Genomic DNA, 16602 nt, shown 5'->3' with positions numbered 1-16602 from the left:
CAGTCTAAGATCGCATGCATCTACAACTGGGCTGCCTTGCCTACAGGTCTGCAAATGGTCTTCTCCGGAATACCTTGCCCTGCGTCTTGCCAGAATTCCAAATCATCGATGTACCCGCAAGTAGTGTCAGTGAGAGGAAATTTGTCGTCCCTTTCCCTAAAACTGAAACATTTAAGAACAGCTTCATCTATAGAGCACCAACATATGCTACCCACCAAACTAAGAGATGCGGTAACAATAAATAATTTTAAGTCTGCTCTAAACAAATATTTAATCCCAAAAGAAAAAACTCAACGTTTTGTATAGTATTGTAGGCTATATTTTTGTATTTAAGTACATATATATTGTATATTTTTATATGAACATAGTTCATCCTTTTTTTCATATATGTTTTTGACTGTCTGCATATGCTGTTTAGGGTCACCCTCACAAAATAAGGTTTAATAAAAAAATAAAATAAAAGTCACTAAATTTGTTTTTATCTTTTCGTATGTTAATACAATGTGCTCAAGTGCTAAATTGGCCCCAGTGGAGCACAGTGATATAAAATAGAAATAAAGTCACTAAATTTTAATATCTTTTCGTATAAAACTCTGTGCTCAAGTGGACACAATTTGGTACCAGGGGAGAAGTGATATAAAATAGAAATAAAGTCACTTAAGTTTCATTCTTTTCGTATGTTAATACACTGTGCTCAAGTGGACCCAATTTGGCGCCAGTGGATTTTTTTTTAAATTGAAAATAATGAATATTGTTTTTGTTTTATTTTGAAAGAGAGATATTTTGAGGATTGTAAATGTCAAGTGGAACTTTTTTTAAATCAGAAACAAAGTTGCATGGCATTATTTTCCATTAAATAGACTGCCATAAAACCTCGAAAAGAAGCCCATGTGCTCCTTCATTTTTAGTACTCTTGGGTGGGCTTCTTTTCCACATGGAGTTCTTTTCGAGATTACTTTTGCAAACTAAAAGAGGGGAACTGTTAGCTTCCCGCCCGGAAAATTTTTATTTACATGATTTGAAAAATCTTCTAATGTAAATAATTAACAGCATCACAATTTAACAGTGTGGCGTGTTGACCGCGAATGACTAACCATCTTCACCATAATACACCTGCATAGACTCATTTGCATAACAACGCAGGGCTTACCAAACTGTTTAAAATAGCTACAAGGTCCCCAGAAATGACACCTATAGAATTTTGAAACATGATATATAAGAGTCTTCACTACCCCACCATGATTGGGGCTGAGCAAAGACAATTTTGAAAAAAATATTTATTGAAATATGAAATTAAATATTAAGTCTCCAGTTAAGCTCACCATGGTTGGGGCAGAGCTAAGATTGAAAGCTGAGTCCACGGAAATTTAGAAACGAAATATATAAGTCTTCAGGACCAGCCATACAATGGTGATTGTTTCCCAAGTGTGAGACATGCAATGCACGCGGCAATTCAACAAAACAAAATTATGAAATACAAACAGAGCTAGCACACAAGAGCCTACTTACTAATTTTAATATTTCTATAATTTAGAAAACAATTACAATTATCACCTTTGATAATTATAATGTTAAATTTCAACTACCCAGATGCGAATTTTAGGTTGGGTTTAAAAAAAACTCGACTTCATATATGCTTCAATTTCGAAGATCTGCATAAAACATATTTATTTATTTATTCTACCATAAACATATTAGTAGGCCTACAATACAATATCTTGCATGAAACGGATATTTAAAAGTACAGTATAATGTGTAACGGTAGAATTATAATTATAATGTAAAAGATTAACAAAATAAAAATTGAACAGTGTTGTGTGTTGATCGCGAATGACTAACAATACCATCTTTTCCACAGCACATGTGCACACTCATTTGCATAACAAACGCATGGCATACCAAACTACGATGAGATAAAATTAATTCTCTTCTAAACACGTAACGAAGAGAATTAATTCCCTTTTTTTTACAATAAAATAAATTGAGGGCGCTAAACATAAAATTTAAACCATCAAAGCAGTTGGCGAGAGCGAAAAAAAAAAGATGGTAAATGTGCTCTCCCTGCCTCAGCACTAAGGCCCTGCCACAGCCTTTTGGGGTCGTTTCCACCACATCACCAGATGCATTGATGTTGTCGCCTCATGATGTGTGGTGGAAAGGGGGACGTATGATCTGTGAACCCCAAACACAGTGGCTCGCATAGCCTTAACTCTATTCCACCGACCAGCGTGGGAATCGAACCCACGACATACGTGTGTTAACACGACGCTCAGACGACTGAGCTAACTGATCATTTTGGTTTTCACAAGGTTAATAGGATATTAATGACGTAATGATGAATTACATAATACACGTATAAATAGACTATTATCAGCTGTTCCGTCATGTACTTTGTGGCTTAACGGGTAATGCCCAGTTTTGAGTGCTATCAGCTGGGGTTCGAACCTCGACGGATATTTTTATATTTTTATGAATATTGTTTTTGTTTTTTTTTTATTTTGTATGGCATTCACTTTTCCATTAAATAGACACCATAAAACCCCAAAAAGAGCCCATGTGTTCCTCATGTTTTAGTACTCTTGGGTACGGTGGCTTCTTTTTAACGGATAAGCTTCTTTTCCGCATGGGGTTCTTTTCAAGATTACTTTTGTAAACTAAAGGAGGGGAGCTTCTAGGTTCCCGCCCATAAAATTGTATCTTTACATGATTTGAATTTCTAATAAAGATTAGCAAAATCAAAATTTAACTTTTAAATTTAATTTTGTGGCGTGTTCACCGCGAATGACTAACAATGCCATCTTCCCCATTACACCTGCACAAACTCATTTGCATAACAACGCACGGCCTACCAAACTGTTTAAAATAACTACAAGGTCCCCAGAAATGACACCTATGAAATGAAATTAAATATTAAGTCTCCAGTTAAGCTCACCATGGTTGGGGTAGAGCTAAGAATGAAAGCTTATTCCCCGGAAATTATGGAACGAAATATATAAGTCTTCAGGATGGACCAGCCATACAATGGTGATTGTTTCCCAAGTGTGAGACATGCAATGCACGCGGCCGTGACGGCAATTCAACAAAACAAAATTATGAAATACAAACAGAGCTAGCACACAAAAGCCTACTTACTAATTTTATTATTTCTATAATTTAGAAAACAATTACAATTATCACCTTTGATAATTATAATGTTAAATTTCAACTATCCAGATGCGAATTTTAGGTTGGGTTTTAAAAAACTTGACTTCATATGCTTCAATTTCGAAGATCTGCTTAAAACATATTTATTTATTCTACCATAAACTTTTATTCACAACATAATATCAGTAGGCCTACAATACAATATCTTGCATGAAACGGATATTTTAAAATACACTATAATGTGTAACGGTAGAATTATAATTCTAATGTAAAAGATTAACAAAATAAAAATTGAACAGTGTTGTGTGTTGATCGCGAATGACTAACAATACCATCTTTCCCACAGCACATGTGCACACTCATTTGCATAACAAACGCGCTTGTAGTTTGGTAGGCCGTGCGTTGTTATGCAAATGAGTTTGTGCAGGTGTAATGGGGAAGATGGCATTGTTAGTTATTCGCGGTGAACACGCCACAAAATTAAATTTAAAAGTTAAATTTTGATTTTGCTAATCTTTATTAGAAATTCAAATCATGTAAAGATACAATTTTCTGGGCGGAAACCTAGAAGCTCCCCTCCTTTAGTTTACAAAAGTAATCTTGAAAAGAACCCCATGCGGAAAAGAAGCTTATCTGTTAAAAAGAAGCCACAGTACCCAAGAGTACTAAAACATGAGGAACACATGGGCTCTTTTGGGGGTTTTATGGTGTCTATTTAATGGAAAAGTGAATGCCATACAAAATTAAAAAAAAAAAACAATATTCATAAAAAAAAATATCCGTCGAGGTTCGAACCCCAGCTGATAGCACTCAAAACTGGGCATTACCCGTTAAGCCACAAAGTACATGACGGAACAGCTGATAATAGTCTATTTATACGTGTATTATGTAATTCATCATTACGTCATTAATATCCTATTAACCTTGTGAAAACCAAAATGATCAGTTAGCTCAGTCGTCTGAGCGTCGTGTTAACACACGTATGTCGTGGGTTCGATTCCCACGCTGGTCGGTGGAATAGAGTTAAGGCTATGCGAGCCACTGTGTTTGGGGTTCACAGATCATACGTCCCCCTTTCCACCACACATCATGAGGCGACAACATCAATGCATCTGGTGATGTGGTGGAAACGACCCCAAAAGGCTGTGGCAGGGCCTTAGTGCTGAGGCAGGAAGAGCACATTTACCATCTTTTTTTTTTTTGGCTCTCGCCAACTGCTTTGATGGTATAAATTTTATGTTTAGCGCCCTCAATTTATTTTAACGTTAAGAAAGGGTATTAATTCTCTTCTTCTCGTGTTTAGAAGAGAATTAATTTTATCTCATCGTAGTTTGGTATATGCCGTGCGTTTGTTATGCAAATGAGTGTGCACATGTGCTGTGGGAAAGATGGTATTGTTAGTCATTCGCCATCAACACACAACACTGTTCAATTTTTATTTTGTTAATCTTTTACATTATAATTATAATTCTACCGTTACACATTATAGTGTATTTTTAAATATCCGTTTCATGCAAGATATTGTATTGTAGGCCTACTGATATTATGTTGTGAATAAAAGTTTATGGTAGAATAAATAAATATGTTTTAAGCAGATCTTCGAAATTGAAGCATATGAAGTCAAGTTTTTTTAAACCTAACCTAAAATTCGCAACCATGGATGGGCTAGTACTGGAGACTTCATATTTAATTTTATATTTCAATGAATAGGTTCACTTTCCGGGGACAAGCTCACATATTGTCCTGGTGAGTCTTATATAGTTTGTTTCATTCAAATCATGTTACGCCATTTTTTCCGGCGGGAACCTACTGTATACAGCTCTTTTTTTCAAAATTGTCTTTGCTCAGCCCCAAGCATGGTGGGGTACTGAAGATTCTTATGCATTTTTTTTGAAAACATAATAGATGTCATTTTCGAGTACTGTGTAGCTCTATTTTAAACAGTTTGGTATGTACGTGCGTTGTTATGCAAATGAGTCTGTGCAGGTGTATTATGGTAAAGATGGTATGTTAGTCATTCGCGGTCAACACGCCACACTGTTAAATTTTGATGCTGTGAATTATTTACATTAGAAGATTTTTCAAATCATGGAAATAAAATATTTTCCTGGCAGTTCCCCTCGTTTAGTTTGCAAAAGAAATCTCGAAAAGAACTCCATGTGGAAAAGAAGCCCACAAGAGTACTAAAAATGAAGGAGCACATGGGCTTCTTTTCGAGGTTTTATGGCAGTCTATTTAATGGAAAATAATGCCATGCAACTTTGTTTCTGATTTAAAAAAAGTTCCACTTGACATTTACAATCCTCAAAATATCTCTCTTTCAAAATAAAAGAAAAACAATATTCATTATTTTCCATTTTAAAAAAATCCACTGGCGCCAAATTGGGTCCACTTGAGCACAGTGTATTAACATATGAAAAGATTGAAACTTGAGTGACTTTATTTCTATTTTATATCACTGCTCCCCTGGTACCAAATTGTGTCCATTTTGAGCACAGTGTTTTATACGAAAAGATATTAAAATTTAGTGACTTTATTTCTATTTTATTTTTTTATTAAACCTTATTTTGTGAGGGTGACCCTAAACAGCATATGCAGACAGTCAAAAACATATATGAAAAAACGGATGAACTATGTTAAAAAAATATAAAAATATATAATATATATGTATTTAAATACAAAAATATAGCCTACAATACTATACAAAACGTTGAGTTTTTTCTTTTGGGATTAAATATTTTTTTAGAGCAGACTTAAAATTATTTATTGTTACCGCATTTCTTAGTTTGGTGGGTAGCAAATTCAGGTATGTTGGTGCTCTATAGATGAAACTGTTCTTAAAAGTTTCAATTTTAGGGACACTTCGGGTACATCGATGATTTGGAATTCTGGCAAGACGCAGGGCAAGGTATTCCGGAGCAAGACCATTTGCAGACCTTGTAGATGCACGCGATCTTGGACTGTATGAAGATTTAAGGAGTTGTAAATGTTAGTTCGTGGTGTGAGTGGATGAGCTTTAAGGATAAAGCGAAGTGCTCTATTTTGAATGATCTTTATTCGGTCAATTCCCCAAACACTACATCAATAGTCAATGTGTGGGAGGATTATAGTGTTATATTACATAGCCTATGTAAATACGTGAACGTGATTGGTTGAACATAATATCATTCCCTCGGGGATGTCAAATCTTATATTTCACCTCTAAGCAGGCAATATCTGTATAATAGAGGAGTATGGATGTGTGTTTATTAATGAAATGACCGAGCACGCGATAAGATGGAGATGGACAAGCCCAGATTGGAACGGAGTTTATTTACATGAAAAGAAAAAGATAAATTTGAATCAATGTGAATGTCAAGATGTTTCTGTTTTTCAGTTTGTGATGTGGGTATATACGAAACGATATTAAAAGTAGTGACTTTTATTTCTATTTTATATCACTGTGCTACCCTGGTGCTAAATTGGGTCCACTTGAGCAGTTACCGTAGTACTATTTCTATTATTGAAGTTAATAAAGGCATAAATGGCGCTCCGTAGAGAAGTAGAGAATGCTCCCAGTCGTCAGAATGACGCACTAAATATACCTCCTATGTGACATCAATTGATAGCCAATCACATTGTCGTATTTTTAAATACAGATTTTAGTAAAATTAAAAACAGAGAAGCGCCAATTCACAACAACACAAACATTTGTTGGTGTTGATCAAAGTAAGTAATTGTAGAATGTACTTGTATGTACTACTGATAATGATATACATATGTCACACACAGCAGCTAAATAAGCCCCACAAGGATTTTATAGGCTAGGTATAGGCTAGTACCCTACTACTAGGCCTAGGCCTAGGCCCAGGCTAGTACTACTACTACTAGCCTAGTAGCTAGGCCCTAGGCTAGTACTAGCCTAGGCCTACTAGGTACCTAGGCCTAGATAGGGAGAGAGTAGAGAGGCTCTCTCCCTAGACTACTAGTCCTAGGTAGGCAGGTCCTACTAGCTAGAGGCTAGGCCTAGCCCTACTAGGGATTCTTACGTATAATAATGGCTAGGCTAGGGTAGATGTACCAGACTTCGGCAGGTTACAGGGAAATTCGTTATTTACGTGTATTTTTTAAAAGCATCACAAAATATTTTTTGGTAGAGTTTTTAGTATTTATATAAGTAGTAAATACAGTGTAAATTATCAAATAAATATTTATAATTAACAAACAATAATAAAAAATGTGTTTTTTATTTATGTACCAAACCTCGGCATGTGTGTGCCAATCCTCGGCATACGCTGCCCAAGCAAGCCCTGGAATTACGCGCGAGCGATTGCGCAATCGATCGTCGATGAAATAGCAGGCCTAGCTAGGCTAGGCCTAGCCATGGCCAGATGTGAAATAAATGAGTCAAAAAACAGCAATATTAACTTTATTTTACCAACAATTATATTTTGAAAAAAAATTAATAAACAACATTGCAAACAATTTAATTTAATTAGTTATTTCCGTTAGGTGCCGAAGTCTGGCACATATCATTAATTATCAACCAAACATCTTAACACCCCTCATAAACCCTATATTTTTTCATTGGTTTGAAAATGGAATATTCTGGAATGTTGCTACACTACAGTAGGAGCCTATTTCAATCCCAGACGTGTCCCTCGTGTGTAATTTTTCATGCCCTGGAACTTTAAATGGAACAGTCACGTGTTAGCTCATTGGTCTATTTTGCTGAAATGTCACTTCCGGTTTTCAGGTTTCAGTTTTTATGGCTACTGGCAGACATGTTTCGCTGATGTCTAGTAAACGATCGGTGGTTTTTATTTACCACCTATAAATAAAGTATATTATACGTTAAGATAAACAAAAAATATCAATTATTTAATTAATTATGACTAATATAAATACAACCTGCCGAAGTTTGGCACATTGCCGAAGTCTGGTACATCTACCCTAGGCTATATTATATACGTAAGAATAGATTTTACTTACTGAGTTAAAAACTGTGCTATATGCGCAAACCGAGGTATGAATTTTTAAGCAACTTGTCCTCCGAAAATATGCTCATCACGCTACGCTAGGCTTTTATATGAATGATGATATGAATGAATGTTATTTCTGTTGTTGGTTATTCTTCCCTGCACAGCATTGTTTGTCATTGATTGAAGATCTTCCGTATCATGAAAAAGGATAGAATCGGTATCAACTTCTGTAGTGTATATGAATTGAGAAAAAAATGTACAGTATAATGAATGTACATAATTATTATAAAAATTTTAACCGACTTTTGTTTCCTATCACTCGCAAATTGTGAGTGTAGAGAATGAGTGTCAACATAACTCCATGCGTCAACCTAATTAATCAGAAAAGATTAAATATATATTATTAAAAATATTATTACGCTTACGCTACATATTTGCAGTTACTGTATAATTTATCTTTAACACATACAAAATTTACTCTCTTTTTTTAATAATTCTTATCTTGTCAAGTAAGACAAGTTTCTAAATGTTTCACATTTCATGAGGCTAGACTTAATGTTATGTTATTTTTTAGCAGCAAGAAGAATGGCAGACCCAAATGCAAAGGACAGAAATACAAATGAACAGCATGGTTTTATAAAGTGGGACATGAAGAAGAAGAAATATGTCATGGCAGATCCACAAGAGGATGAGGTAAAATAATTGACAACTACCACTAGGCCAACTATTCGGCCACCAGGACAACTACCCACTAGGTCAACTACCTGGCCACCAGGACAACTACCTACTAGGTCAACTACCTGGCCACCAGGACAACTATCTAAATAAATCTAATACTTTAAGGGAATTTGTCTGGTTGGTAATTATATCCTATGTAGGGAAGTTACCTTAAAACACTTCTTTTAAAGGGATAATTGGTTATGCGAATGAATCAAATTATTTTTGTGATTATAACTTAATCTGCTAGTATGAAAGTGGTGACTATAATGTTATCATAATGTGTGGTGGCTAAATGTGACTAAATAAGGCATCAGGTTTGGCAGCCATTTTTGTATTCAGTAAAGTAAATCAGTAAAGTTCCAATCTTCAATTGTTGTACAGTATTACTAGAGTATAGAGTGCTGCAGATGCTCTATAGAGATAAGCAATTGTGTGTGCTATTATAGTGAAAAGCACTAACAATATTTAAAACAAAAGTTTATACCACAGTTGTAAACACCATTGTGTTAACAATGTTTCTAACAATAAGCTATTTTATTTAGTGTTACAAATGCCATCAAAAGACACAATGAATGATGTACAAAGGTTTTTTATATGTGTTTCTGAATAGTGAATGTTGAATTCACTGAATGTACATCCCATGGTGATGGTGAAATGTCCTTCACATTTTTTAAAGAGAAGGGAGCAATTTTTTATATTATTTTGTTATAATAATAGTCTATGAAATGTAAGGCATCATGTCAAAGTTTGGAAGTAACATTCATTGTAGGATTACCAAAACAAGCTAACCCATGGTGCCTTGGTATGCTAATATCTTTTTTGTAACTTCTTGGTAGGCCTATTCTAAAAGCAATATTGTGTTTTTGTTTTCTTAGATACTACGTCAACCACCTCATCAACAACATAGAGTTAAACAGAATGAGAATGCAGAGCGACCAGAATGGAATAACGACTTCTCATCTGAAAGCCAACCACCTGTAAACGATTCTGATTTACCAGATGGAAATGTAGATGATGTTACGCAGGTAACTCATGATTTAAAGTACGCAGCGCTATGTTGACATTGCAACTGTGTCGACAAGCGCTTTGAGCAACTGAACACAACTGACAGGCCCACAAAAAATGTCGACAAAGATTAGTTTCTTTCAGTCGCCCATGTTCTTTTTTTTTCGGAACTGAGTGCAACAAAAAATTTGACACGTGTTATTATAATAATTCTTTTTTTTTTTTACTAAATTTCCATAGATAACTTCTGGACATAAAAAAATGACAGTAATACTAGGCAACCGTTTGATACAAGCAAAGGCTGCGCACACATTTTGGCGGAAGAGTCCAAACAGTCTGATCTCGTATCTCATACGCACAAACGATGATGCCACCACCGTTGATGTACTGCCGTTCTTAAGCTCCAGCATCAAGAATAAGACGGATAAGGGCAAGCAGGTTACGATGGGTGCTTGTTTGGATTTTCTCCCGGTGCTTCAGAGAATTCTTGCCAGTAAATACGAGGATTATATCGTTGCCAGTCTGGACATGATCTTAGGAATCTTAAGGAATTGGTGGCAGGAACTGGTAGCATTGGGTGAGAACCCACTGAATAGCAGAGGTCTTCAATGCAGTAGGTATGTATCACCTTCCATCAGTATGTTCTTAACTCTATACTAAAGACATTACATTGTACTGCAAACATGTCATGGCTTCTCAACACTGTTCTCCAGAAGCAGTGTTTTCCAGCAAGATTTGCAGGACTAAATTTGCTCCAACCGGTATTAAATATTTTGTAAAAAAGTTATACATAAGATAAACACTATCTAGTAAGTTGTAGGATGGTGTAATATGGTGTAAGAATGTTAAACCATGATAAACACTATCTAGTAAGTTGTAGGATGGTGTAAATATGGTGTAAGAATGTTAAACTATGATAAACACTATCTAGTAAGTTGTAGGATGGTGTAAGAATGTTAAACCATGATAAACATTATCTAGTAAGTTGTTGCATGGGCCTAGCCATTAAAAACATAGACCAAGAGCAATCAATCGAATATATTTTGTTAATTGGATAGACAAAGTACAATATTATTTTGACTTTTGTATTTAATAGTCTTATATAGTGACAGCCCCCTGGCCTCCCTAGCACTGCTCACATGGTATTCAGTATAGCTGACAGTCATGTTTTACACCAAGCTGAATTTCATTCATTTTTCAGGAGTACATCAGGTATATACACTTCAATAGTTTCTATGACAGATGATATAAACAAGCTAAGAAAAAGAGATGGCAAAATAGGGAGCAAAGCAAAGGTACTTTACAAAAAATAATTTACCAGGATTGCCCTCCCATTGTATTTAAACAAGTCAATTATTAGTCATTCATAATCAGCATACAGTACCTTCATCCCACATGAGATACTGTATCGCCTCTCCTGATACTATACAGTAGCCTGCTTTCCAAAGCTTCCTAATCGTTGATAATAATTGTCTGTTTATTGCCACTAGACATGATACTTTTGGCTGTTTTTTGTCACTAGACATGATACTCTGCATTAATTGGCTGAGAGATGTGACATTGCAATATTGTTTATTATTGTACTACTCAATTATTCCATTAATTTATTAAAGTTGTTATTTGTTTAGGTTATTGGTGATTTACTTCAGAAGCTATGAAGAATGAAATGTCAATTGTCTTTCACAAAATCCGTCCAATCAACGTCCTGCTTTAAAATGGTCACTAAACATTTTTCCTTAAGAATAATTTATATTTGACTAAATGAAAACATTTTTGTAATTTATTTGTAAATTTGCTTGCTTGTGGTAATCTTGTTTTTTCCACTTTATAGTTCTTTTACTTCTTTTAATATTTATTGTTATGATTTTCGTGTGAAAAATAAAGAATACTCAGTATTCAATCCAGGAAGAATGAAAGAGGTCAATTATAACCGAACATATCAGATTGACCAACATTTATACCATAATTAATATTTTCAAAAAAATTCATCTAAACGAATCAATATCCCTTTAGATGATGATAGTTAACTTTATTTACTAAAATGGGAAACTTTTCTAGAATTTTGCGGGAAAAAATTTTTACTAGACCAAATTTTCTGAAGATTTCTTACTATAGGCCTATATTGTAACTGTCCCTTTTAATTGAATTTGAATAAAAAACTACTGTAGGAATTAGATACTAACTTCACACATTCTTTAAATAAAACCAGAAAATGTTATGATTCTGGTCAAGAACATGTTTGGCCAGCCCAATGTTTTATGGCGATTTACCTATACATTGTAACTATCCCTTTAATTGAATTTGAATACAAAATATTAGCTTACTCCATGTACTGTAAGGGGAAAGGGGAAATACATTACATTGTTGACAAACACAGTTCATTTACATGTTATAAAAGGAAAACATGATGGTTGTTGAGTAGCTTTACATAAATGTATTACTAAATCAACTGTAATGTGCTTGTGCTAATATCAGGACGTGTTTCCGCAGCCATAAATTAAATGATAACAATTAAATGATAACAATTAAATGATAACAATTAAATGATAACAATTAAATGATAACAATTAAATGATAACAATTAACTGATAAAGTTTCAGTGGAACCGATAATCATCTTAGTTGTATCAGATAATAATATGAGATGGTGTTTTAACCTTTGACCTGGAAGACAAAATGTTGCGTTGTTATTTGTAACGACTGATCATGCTCATTTTATCTGTTATTATAACTTAATAATTTGTGTTATGGATGCGGAAACACAATTTTATGCATTTAATTTTATTTTTATATGAATGTTTATTGTGATTATGATATTAAAATATATTTATCACCTTGATGTTTTAAAAACATTGCAATTTTTTAAATAAGGTAAAAATATGAAGAGCTTCTTTGCATTGACATAACAGGACATTCCTAATCTTATAATAAATGTATAATAAGATAAAAGTATGTTATAATATTGTTTGAATGTTTGCAAAATCAATATGTTGATATAAAGTTTGCAGTACGTATATAGTTCTGAAAAGAATGTATCGATTAATATACTTTTGTCTCCAGGATCATTCTCGCTCCTAAGGATGATCAAAGTATATTGATCGATCGATCTTTTCAGAACTACATACGTGTTGTACTCAAACCTTTCATATCTATTATATTACTGTATATACTACAGATCCCATATAATAGCTGTAAACTAAAGCTCTGTCTACACTATCAAACAAAAAAAATGTGATGTGCCCATATATGGACATGGTGATGTCATAGCACTACCATATTTGGTCATATCACTACCATATTTGGGCACATCACACTTTTTGCTAAGGTTAAGTGTGATTGGTGGCTATTGCTACTGGTTATCTTTTTAATTGGAGGATGGAGTGGTGACATAGTAGGTTGTAAATTTGAAATTTTAACCTAATAACTGTTGAATTATGTACCTGTATGGTAATAATTGAGGCGATATAATAATTATTAAATCCAGTTTGATTCCGTTCGAATTATACTTGCTTTATGTGTGTTTGTCTTGTATGGGTTTCTCCCACTTTTATTACGATACTATGTTATAAATAAATAAGATGTATTGTCCCCCAAAAACATTATAAATGAAAATTAATTAAATCGGACTTTTATTTGTAGTTTTAATAAAGTTAAATACTTCCGTAGGGAACAAAAAAAATATAAATAAATGACAAAAAGAATCATTTTTTCATCCTAAAGTATTTTTTAGACATATTTTGTTCTCGCATTTGTATGTTACAATGTTAAAAGTATTTATAACTACAGCTCTCTGTCTACACTATCACAAAAAAGTGTGATGTGCCCAAATATGGTAGTGATATACCCAAACATGGTTAGATCACTTTTTTTTTGTCACATAAAGTTTGATATAAGTGTAGACTTTATAAATAAAGGTGCTTATACATACTCGACATCAACCTTCATTTGCCTTTAATTTAAAGATACAGTATAATCAATTCAAATATATACATAACAAACATGGTAATAAAAAGACGATAAACATCGTACATATACAATGGTCATTGTTCTTGTTCGTGTTCGGTTAGAAAGGTTATAAATTGAGGGAAGAATATAAAATATCCTTCCTTTTTACCAAGACAAAAATTAATATTAATAAGAAGAATGCAAAAGTTTGAAAATAGAATAATTAGAATGATAGCATGGAATTATTTATTGGTAAGGATAGTTTTTTTTTCTCTTTTGTGGTGTAATGTATTTATTACACATTTTATTCGTTCATCATAATTATTACTAATAAATATTAACATATTACTCTCTTTTTTTTCTCATTATATTCTTGAATTTAGTTATAGTAAATAAAAAGTAACAATGCATATAATAATGTTTACAATACAGTGTAGTATATACATCGATATATCTAAAATGGCTATATAAAATATCTCATCAGGACGTGGGAACACTGAATGAATAAAAAGTATGGTAAATATATGAATATATAAATATAAATGTATGAATGTACATAAAAATGCGAGACTTTTTTTAAATTGTCACCTTACCATAACATGTTAGATCTCTCATTTTCCAAGTATTCCGTAGTTCTTCAAAGTTTATCATTTTAGCATCCCAGTTTAACTCTTTGCACAATCTGGTATTGTCGGGGGTATTGTATCCAATATAGATCCCTAATATTTTAATTGGTTTATCTCCAATTCAGCTTACCAGGTTTTCAATTCTGTTTCTATTTTTACCTATCCACATAGCGTTGGTTTTGTGTTCATTTAAACACATACCAGACACTTTACAAAATTCTTTTACAATTTTTACACTCCTAGTTATACTTTTGTCATTTCCGACAAACAACACCGTATCGTCAGCAAGCTGCGCAATACGCACCTCTTCAAAACTACAATCTTTTTTAGGAACTGGTATTCCTTTATAGAATAAATCATTCCTTATATTACATGCCATTACTTCTGTTGTAAGGATAAACAGCAAAGAATGGTTTTAGTAATTTATGGACGTATTGTAGTTTTTTCTAATCTAACTTTATTAATCGATTTTTTATTATCGTTATTTTTTGTCAGAGCGCAGTTAGATACAAACGATAGGGGGCTTTCGCGTGAACGCGTAAACGTTAACGTTTGGGTATCGAAACATGGAGAAGTCATCATTTATGCAGAATAATTTAGACAAAATGGTAAACTTAAATAAGAATTGTTTATCGCAATAGGCCTATGGCTATTTATCACCTAAAATGCAAGTTTGAAAATGCTATAGTCATAGGCTCACAAGGCTCCATATGATTTGTTTTATTAATGTGAGGACTGGCGTATATGTTTCGATACCCTTCGGCTACCGTCTTTCAATGACGCTGTTTTTTAGAAATAAGGTTCTCGACGACGCACACGTAACTAAAGTCAACGATTATCTTTGCTAACGTTTTTCGTAATGCTTGCACACGCGCAGATCAATTGTGGGCAGAGCTTGTGCGTTGCATGTTGGGAAATAGCGAAATAAATGCTTATATAATACATAAGATGATTTTTTTTTTCGACATCAAACCTCATTTTTTATAAATATAGAATTAATTCAAATATATACATAACAAACATGGTAATAAAAAGACGATAAACATCGTACATATACAATGGTCATTGTTCTTGTTCGTGTTCGGTTAGAAAGGTTATAAATTGAGGGAAGAATATAAAATATCCTTCCTTTTTACCAAGACAAAAATTAATATTAATAAGAAGAATGCAAAAGTTTGGAAATAGAATAATTAGAATGATAGCATGGAATTATTTATTAGTAAGGATAGTTTTTTTTTCTCTTTTGTGGTGTAATTTATTTATTACACATTTTATTCGTTCATCATAATTATTACAAATATTAACATATTACTCTCTTTTTTTTTCTTATTATTTTCTTAAATTTAGTTATAGTAAATAAAAAGTAACATTGCATATAATAATGTTTACAATACAGTGTAGTATATACATCGATATATCTAAAATGGCTATATAAAATATCTCATCAGGACGTGGGAACACACTGAATGAAAAAAAAGTATCTTATATATTATGGTAAATATATGAAAATATATATATAAATATAATGAATGTACATAAAAATGCGAAACTTTTTTTAATTGTCACCTCACTGTAATGGATCGGAAAGCTTCCGAAGTTTCTTATACCTACATTATTGGTGGCGCAATATATTGCATTGCATTGCTATTGTTCACTACTGGTATTCGCGGGCGTATTTGCATATCAGGTGAATGATTATATCGAATAGGCTGCGTGAGCGTTGGTTCTGCAGAAGTTGTTTTAGTTGTTGTCTGAGTAAGACATGTTATATACTGTATTTCTTTTAAGTGTGGATTCTCGCCAATACTGTGAGTAGATAATTATTTTCTATACAACCATAATGTTTTACAGTATTACTCCATGTGCATAACCGAGTTAAGTTGTTATCGTTCATTATTTGTAACGACAATGAATTCACTGTTTATAATTTCTCTTTGATATACAGCTTTGTCTTATTAGATAGCATACATGTTGAAGTTAGTTGTATCACATACCATGTTGAAGTTAGTTGTATCACATACCATGTTGAAGTTAATTGGATAACTTACCAGGTTGATGTGATTAGTAGTATGAAATTGGTGTATTGGATCCAGGTATAAGTTCGTTAAATGTTATATACAGTAATACTAATGTTATATACAGTAATACTAATTGATAATTAGTGAAGTGACCATATTATAGTAAGCTTGCTTGTGATTGTTT

General features: G+C 33.2%; 1 protein-coding gene across 1 annotated transcript; it reads left to right on the top strand.

Moving 5' to 3' along the window:
- Positions 1 to 6795: 6795 nt before the first annotated feature.
- LOC144851726 (KATNB1-like protein 1) lies at positions 6796 to 12668 on the top strand. The gene is made up of 6 exons (XM_078709320.1): positions 6796 to 6852; positions 8680 to 8798; positions 9701 to 9850; positions 10071 to 10447; positions 11032 to 11125; positions 11459 to 12668. Exons 2-6 carry the CDS (start codon positions 8691 to 8693, stop codon positions 11486 to 11488), a joined length of 759 nt encoding a protein of 252 aa, XP_078565446.1. The 5' UTR covers positions 6796 to 6852; positions 8680 to 8690; the 3' UTR covers positions 11489 to 12668.
- Positions 12669 to 16602: the final 3934 nt, after the last annotated feature.

This window comes from Antedon bifida, chromosome 9 (genome assembly GCF_963402885.1).
Source record: "Antedon bifida chromosome 9, ecAntBifi1.1, whole genome shotgun sequence".
In the NCBI taxonomy this organism is placed as follows: domain Eukaryota; kingdom Metazoa; phylum Echinodermata; class Crinoidea; order Comatulida; family Antedonidae; genus Antedon; species Antedon bifida.
This window is presented reverse-complemented; position numbering and strand designations above follow the sequence as displayed.

Bases quoted from the DNA above. Each gene is read 5' to 3' on its own strand.
- LOC144851726 (XM_078709320.1), top strand. From the start codon at position 8,691: ATGGCAGACCCAAATGCAAAGGACAGAAATACAAATGAACAGCATGGT. The intron at 10,448-11,031 runs GTATGTATCACC...TTCATTTTTCAG, and splicing joins AGAGGTCTTCAATGCAGTAG to GAGTACATCAGGTATATACA. The intron at 11,126-11,458 runs GTACTTTACAAA...TTATTTGTTTAG, and splicing joins AAATAGGGAGCAAAGCAAAG to GTTATTGGTGATTTACTTCA.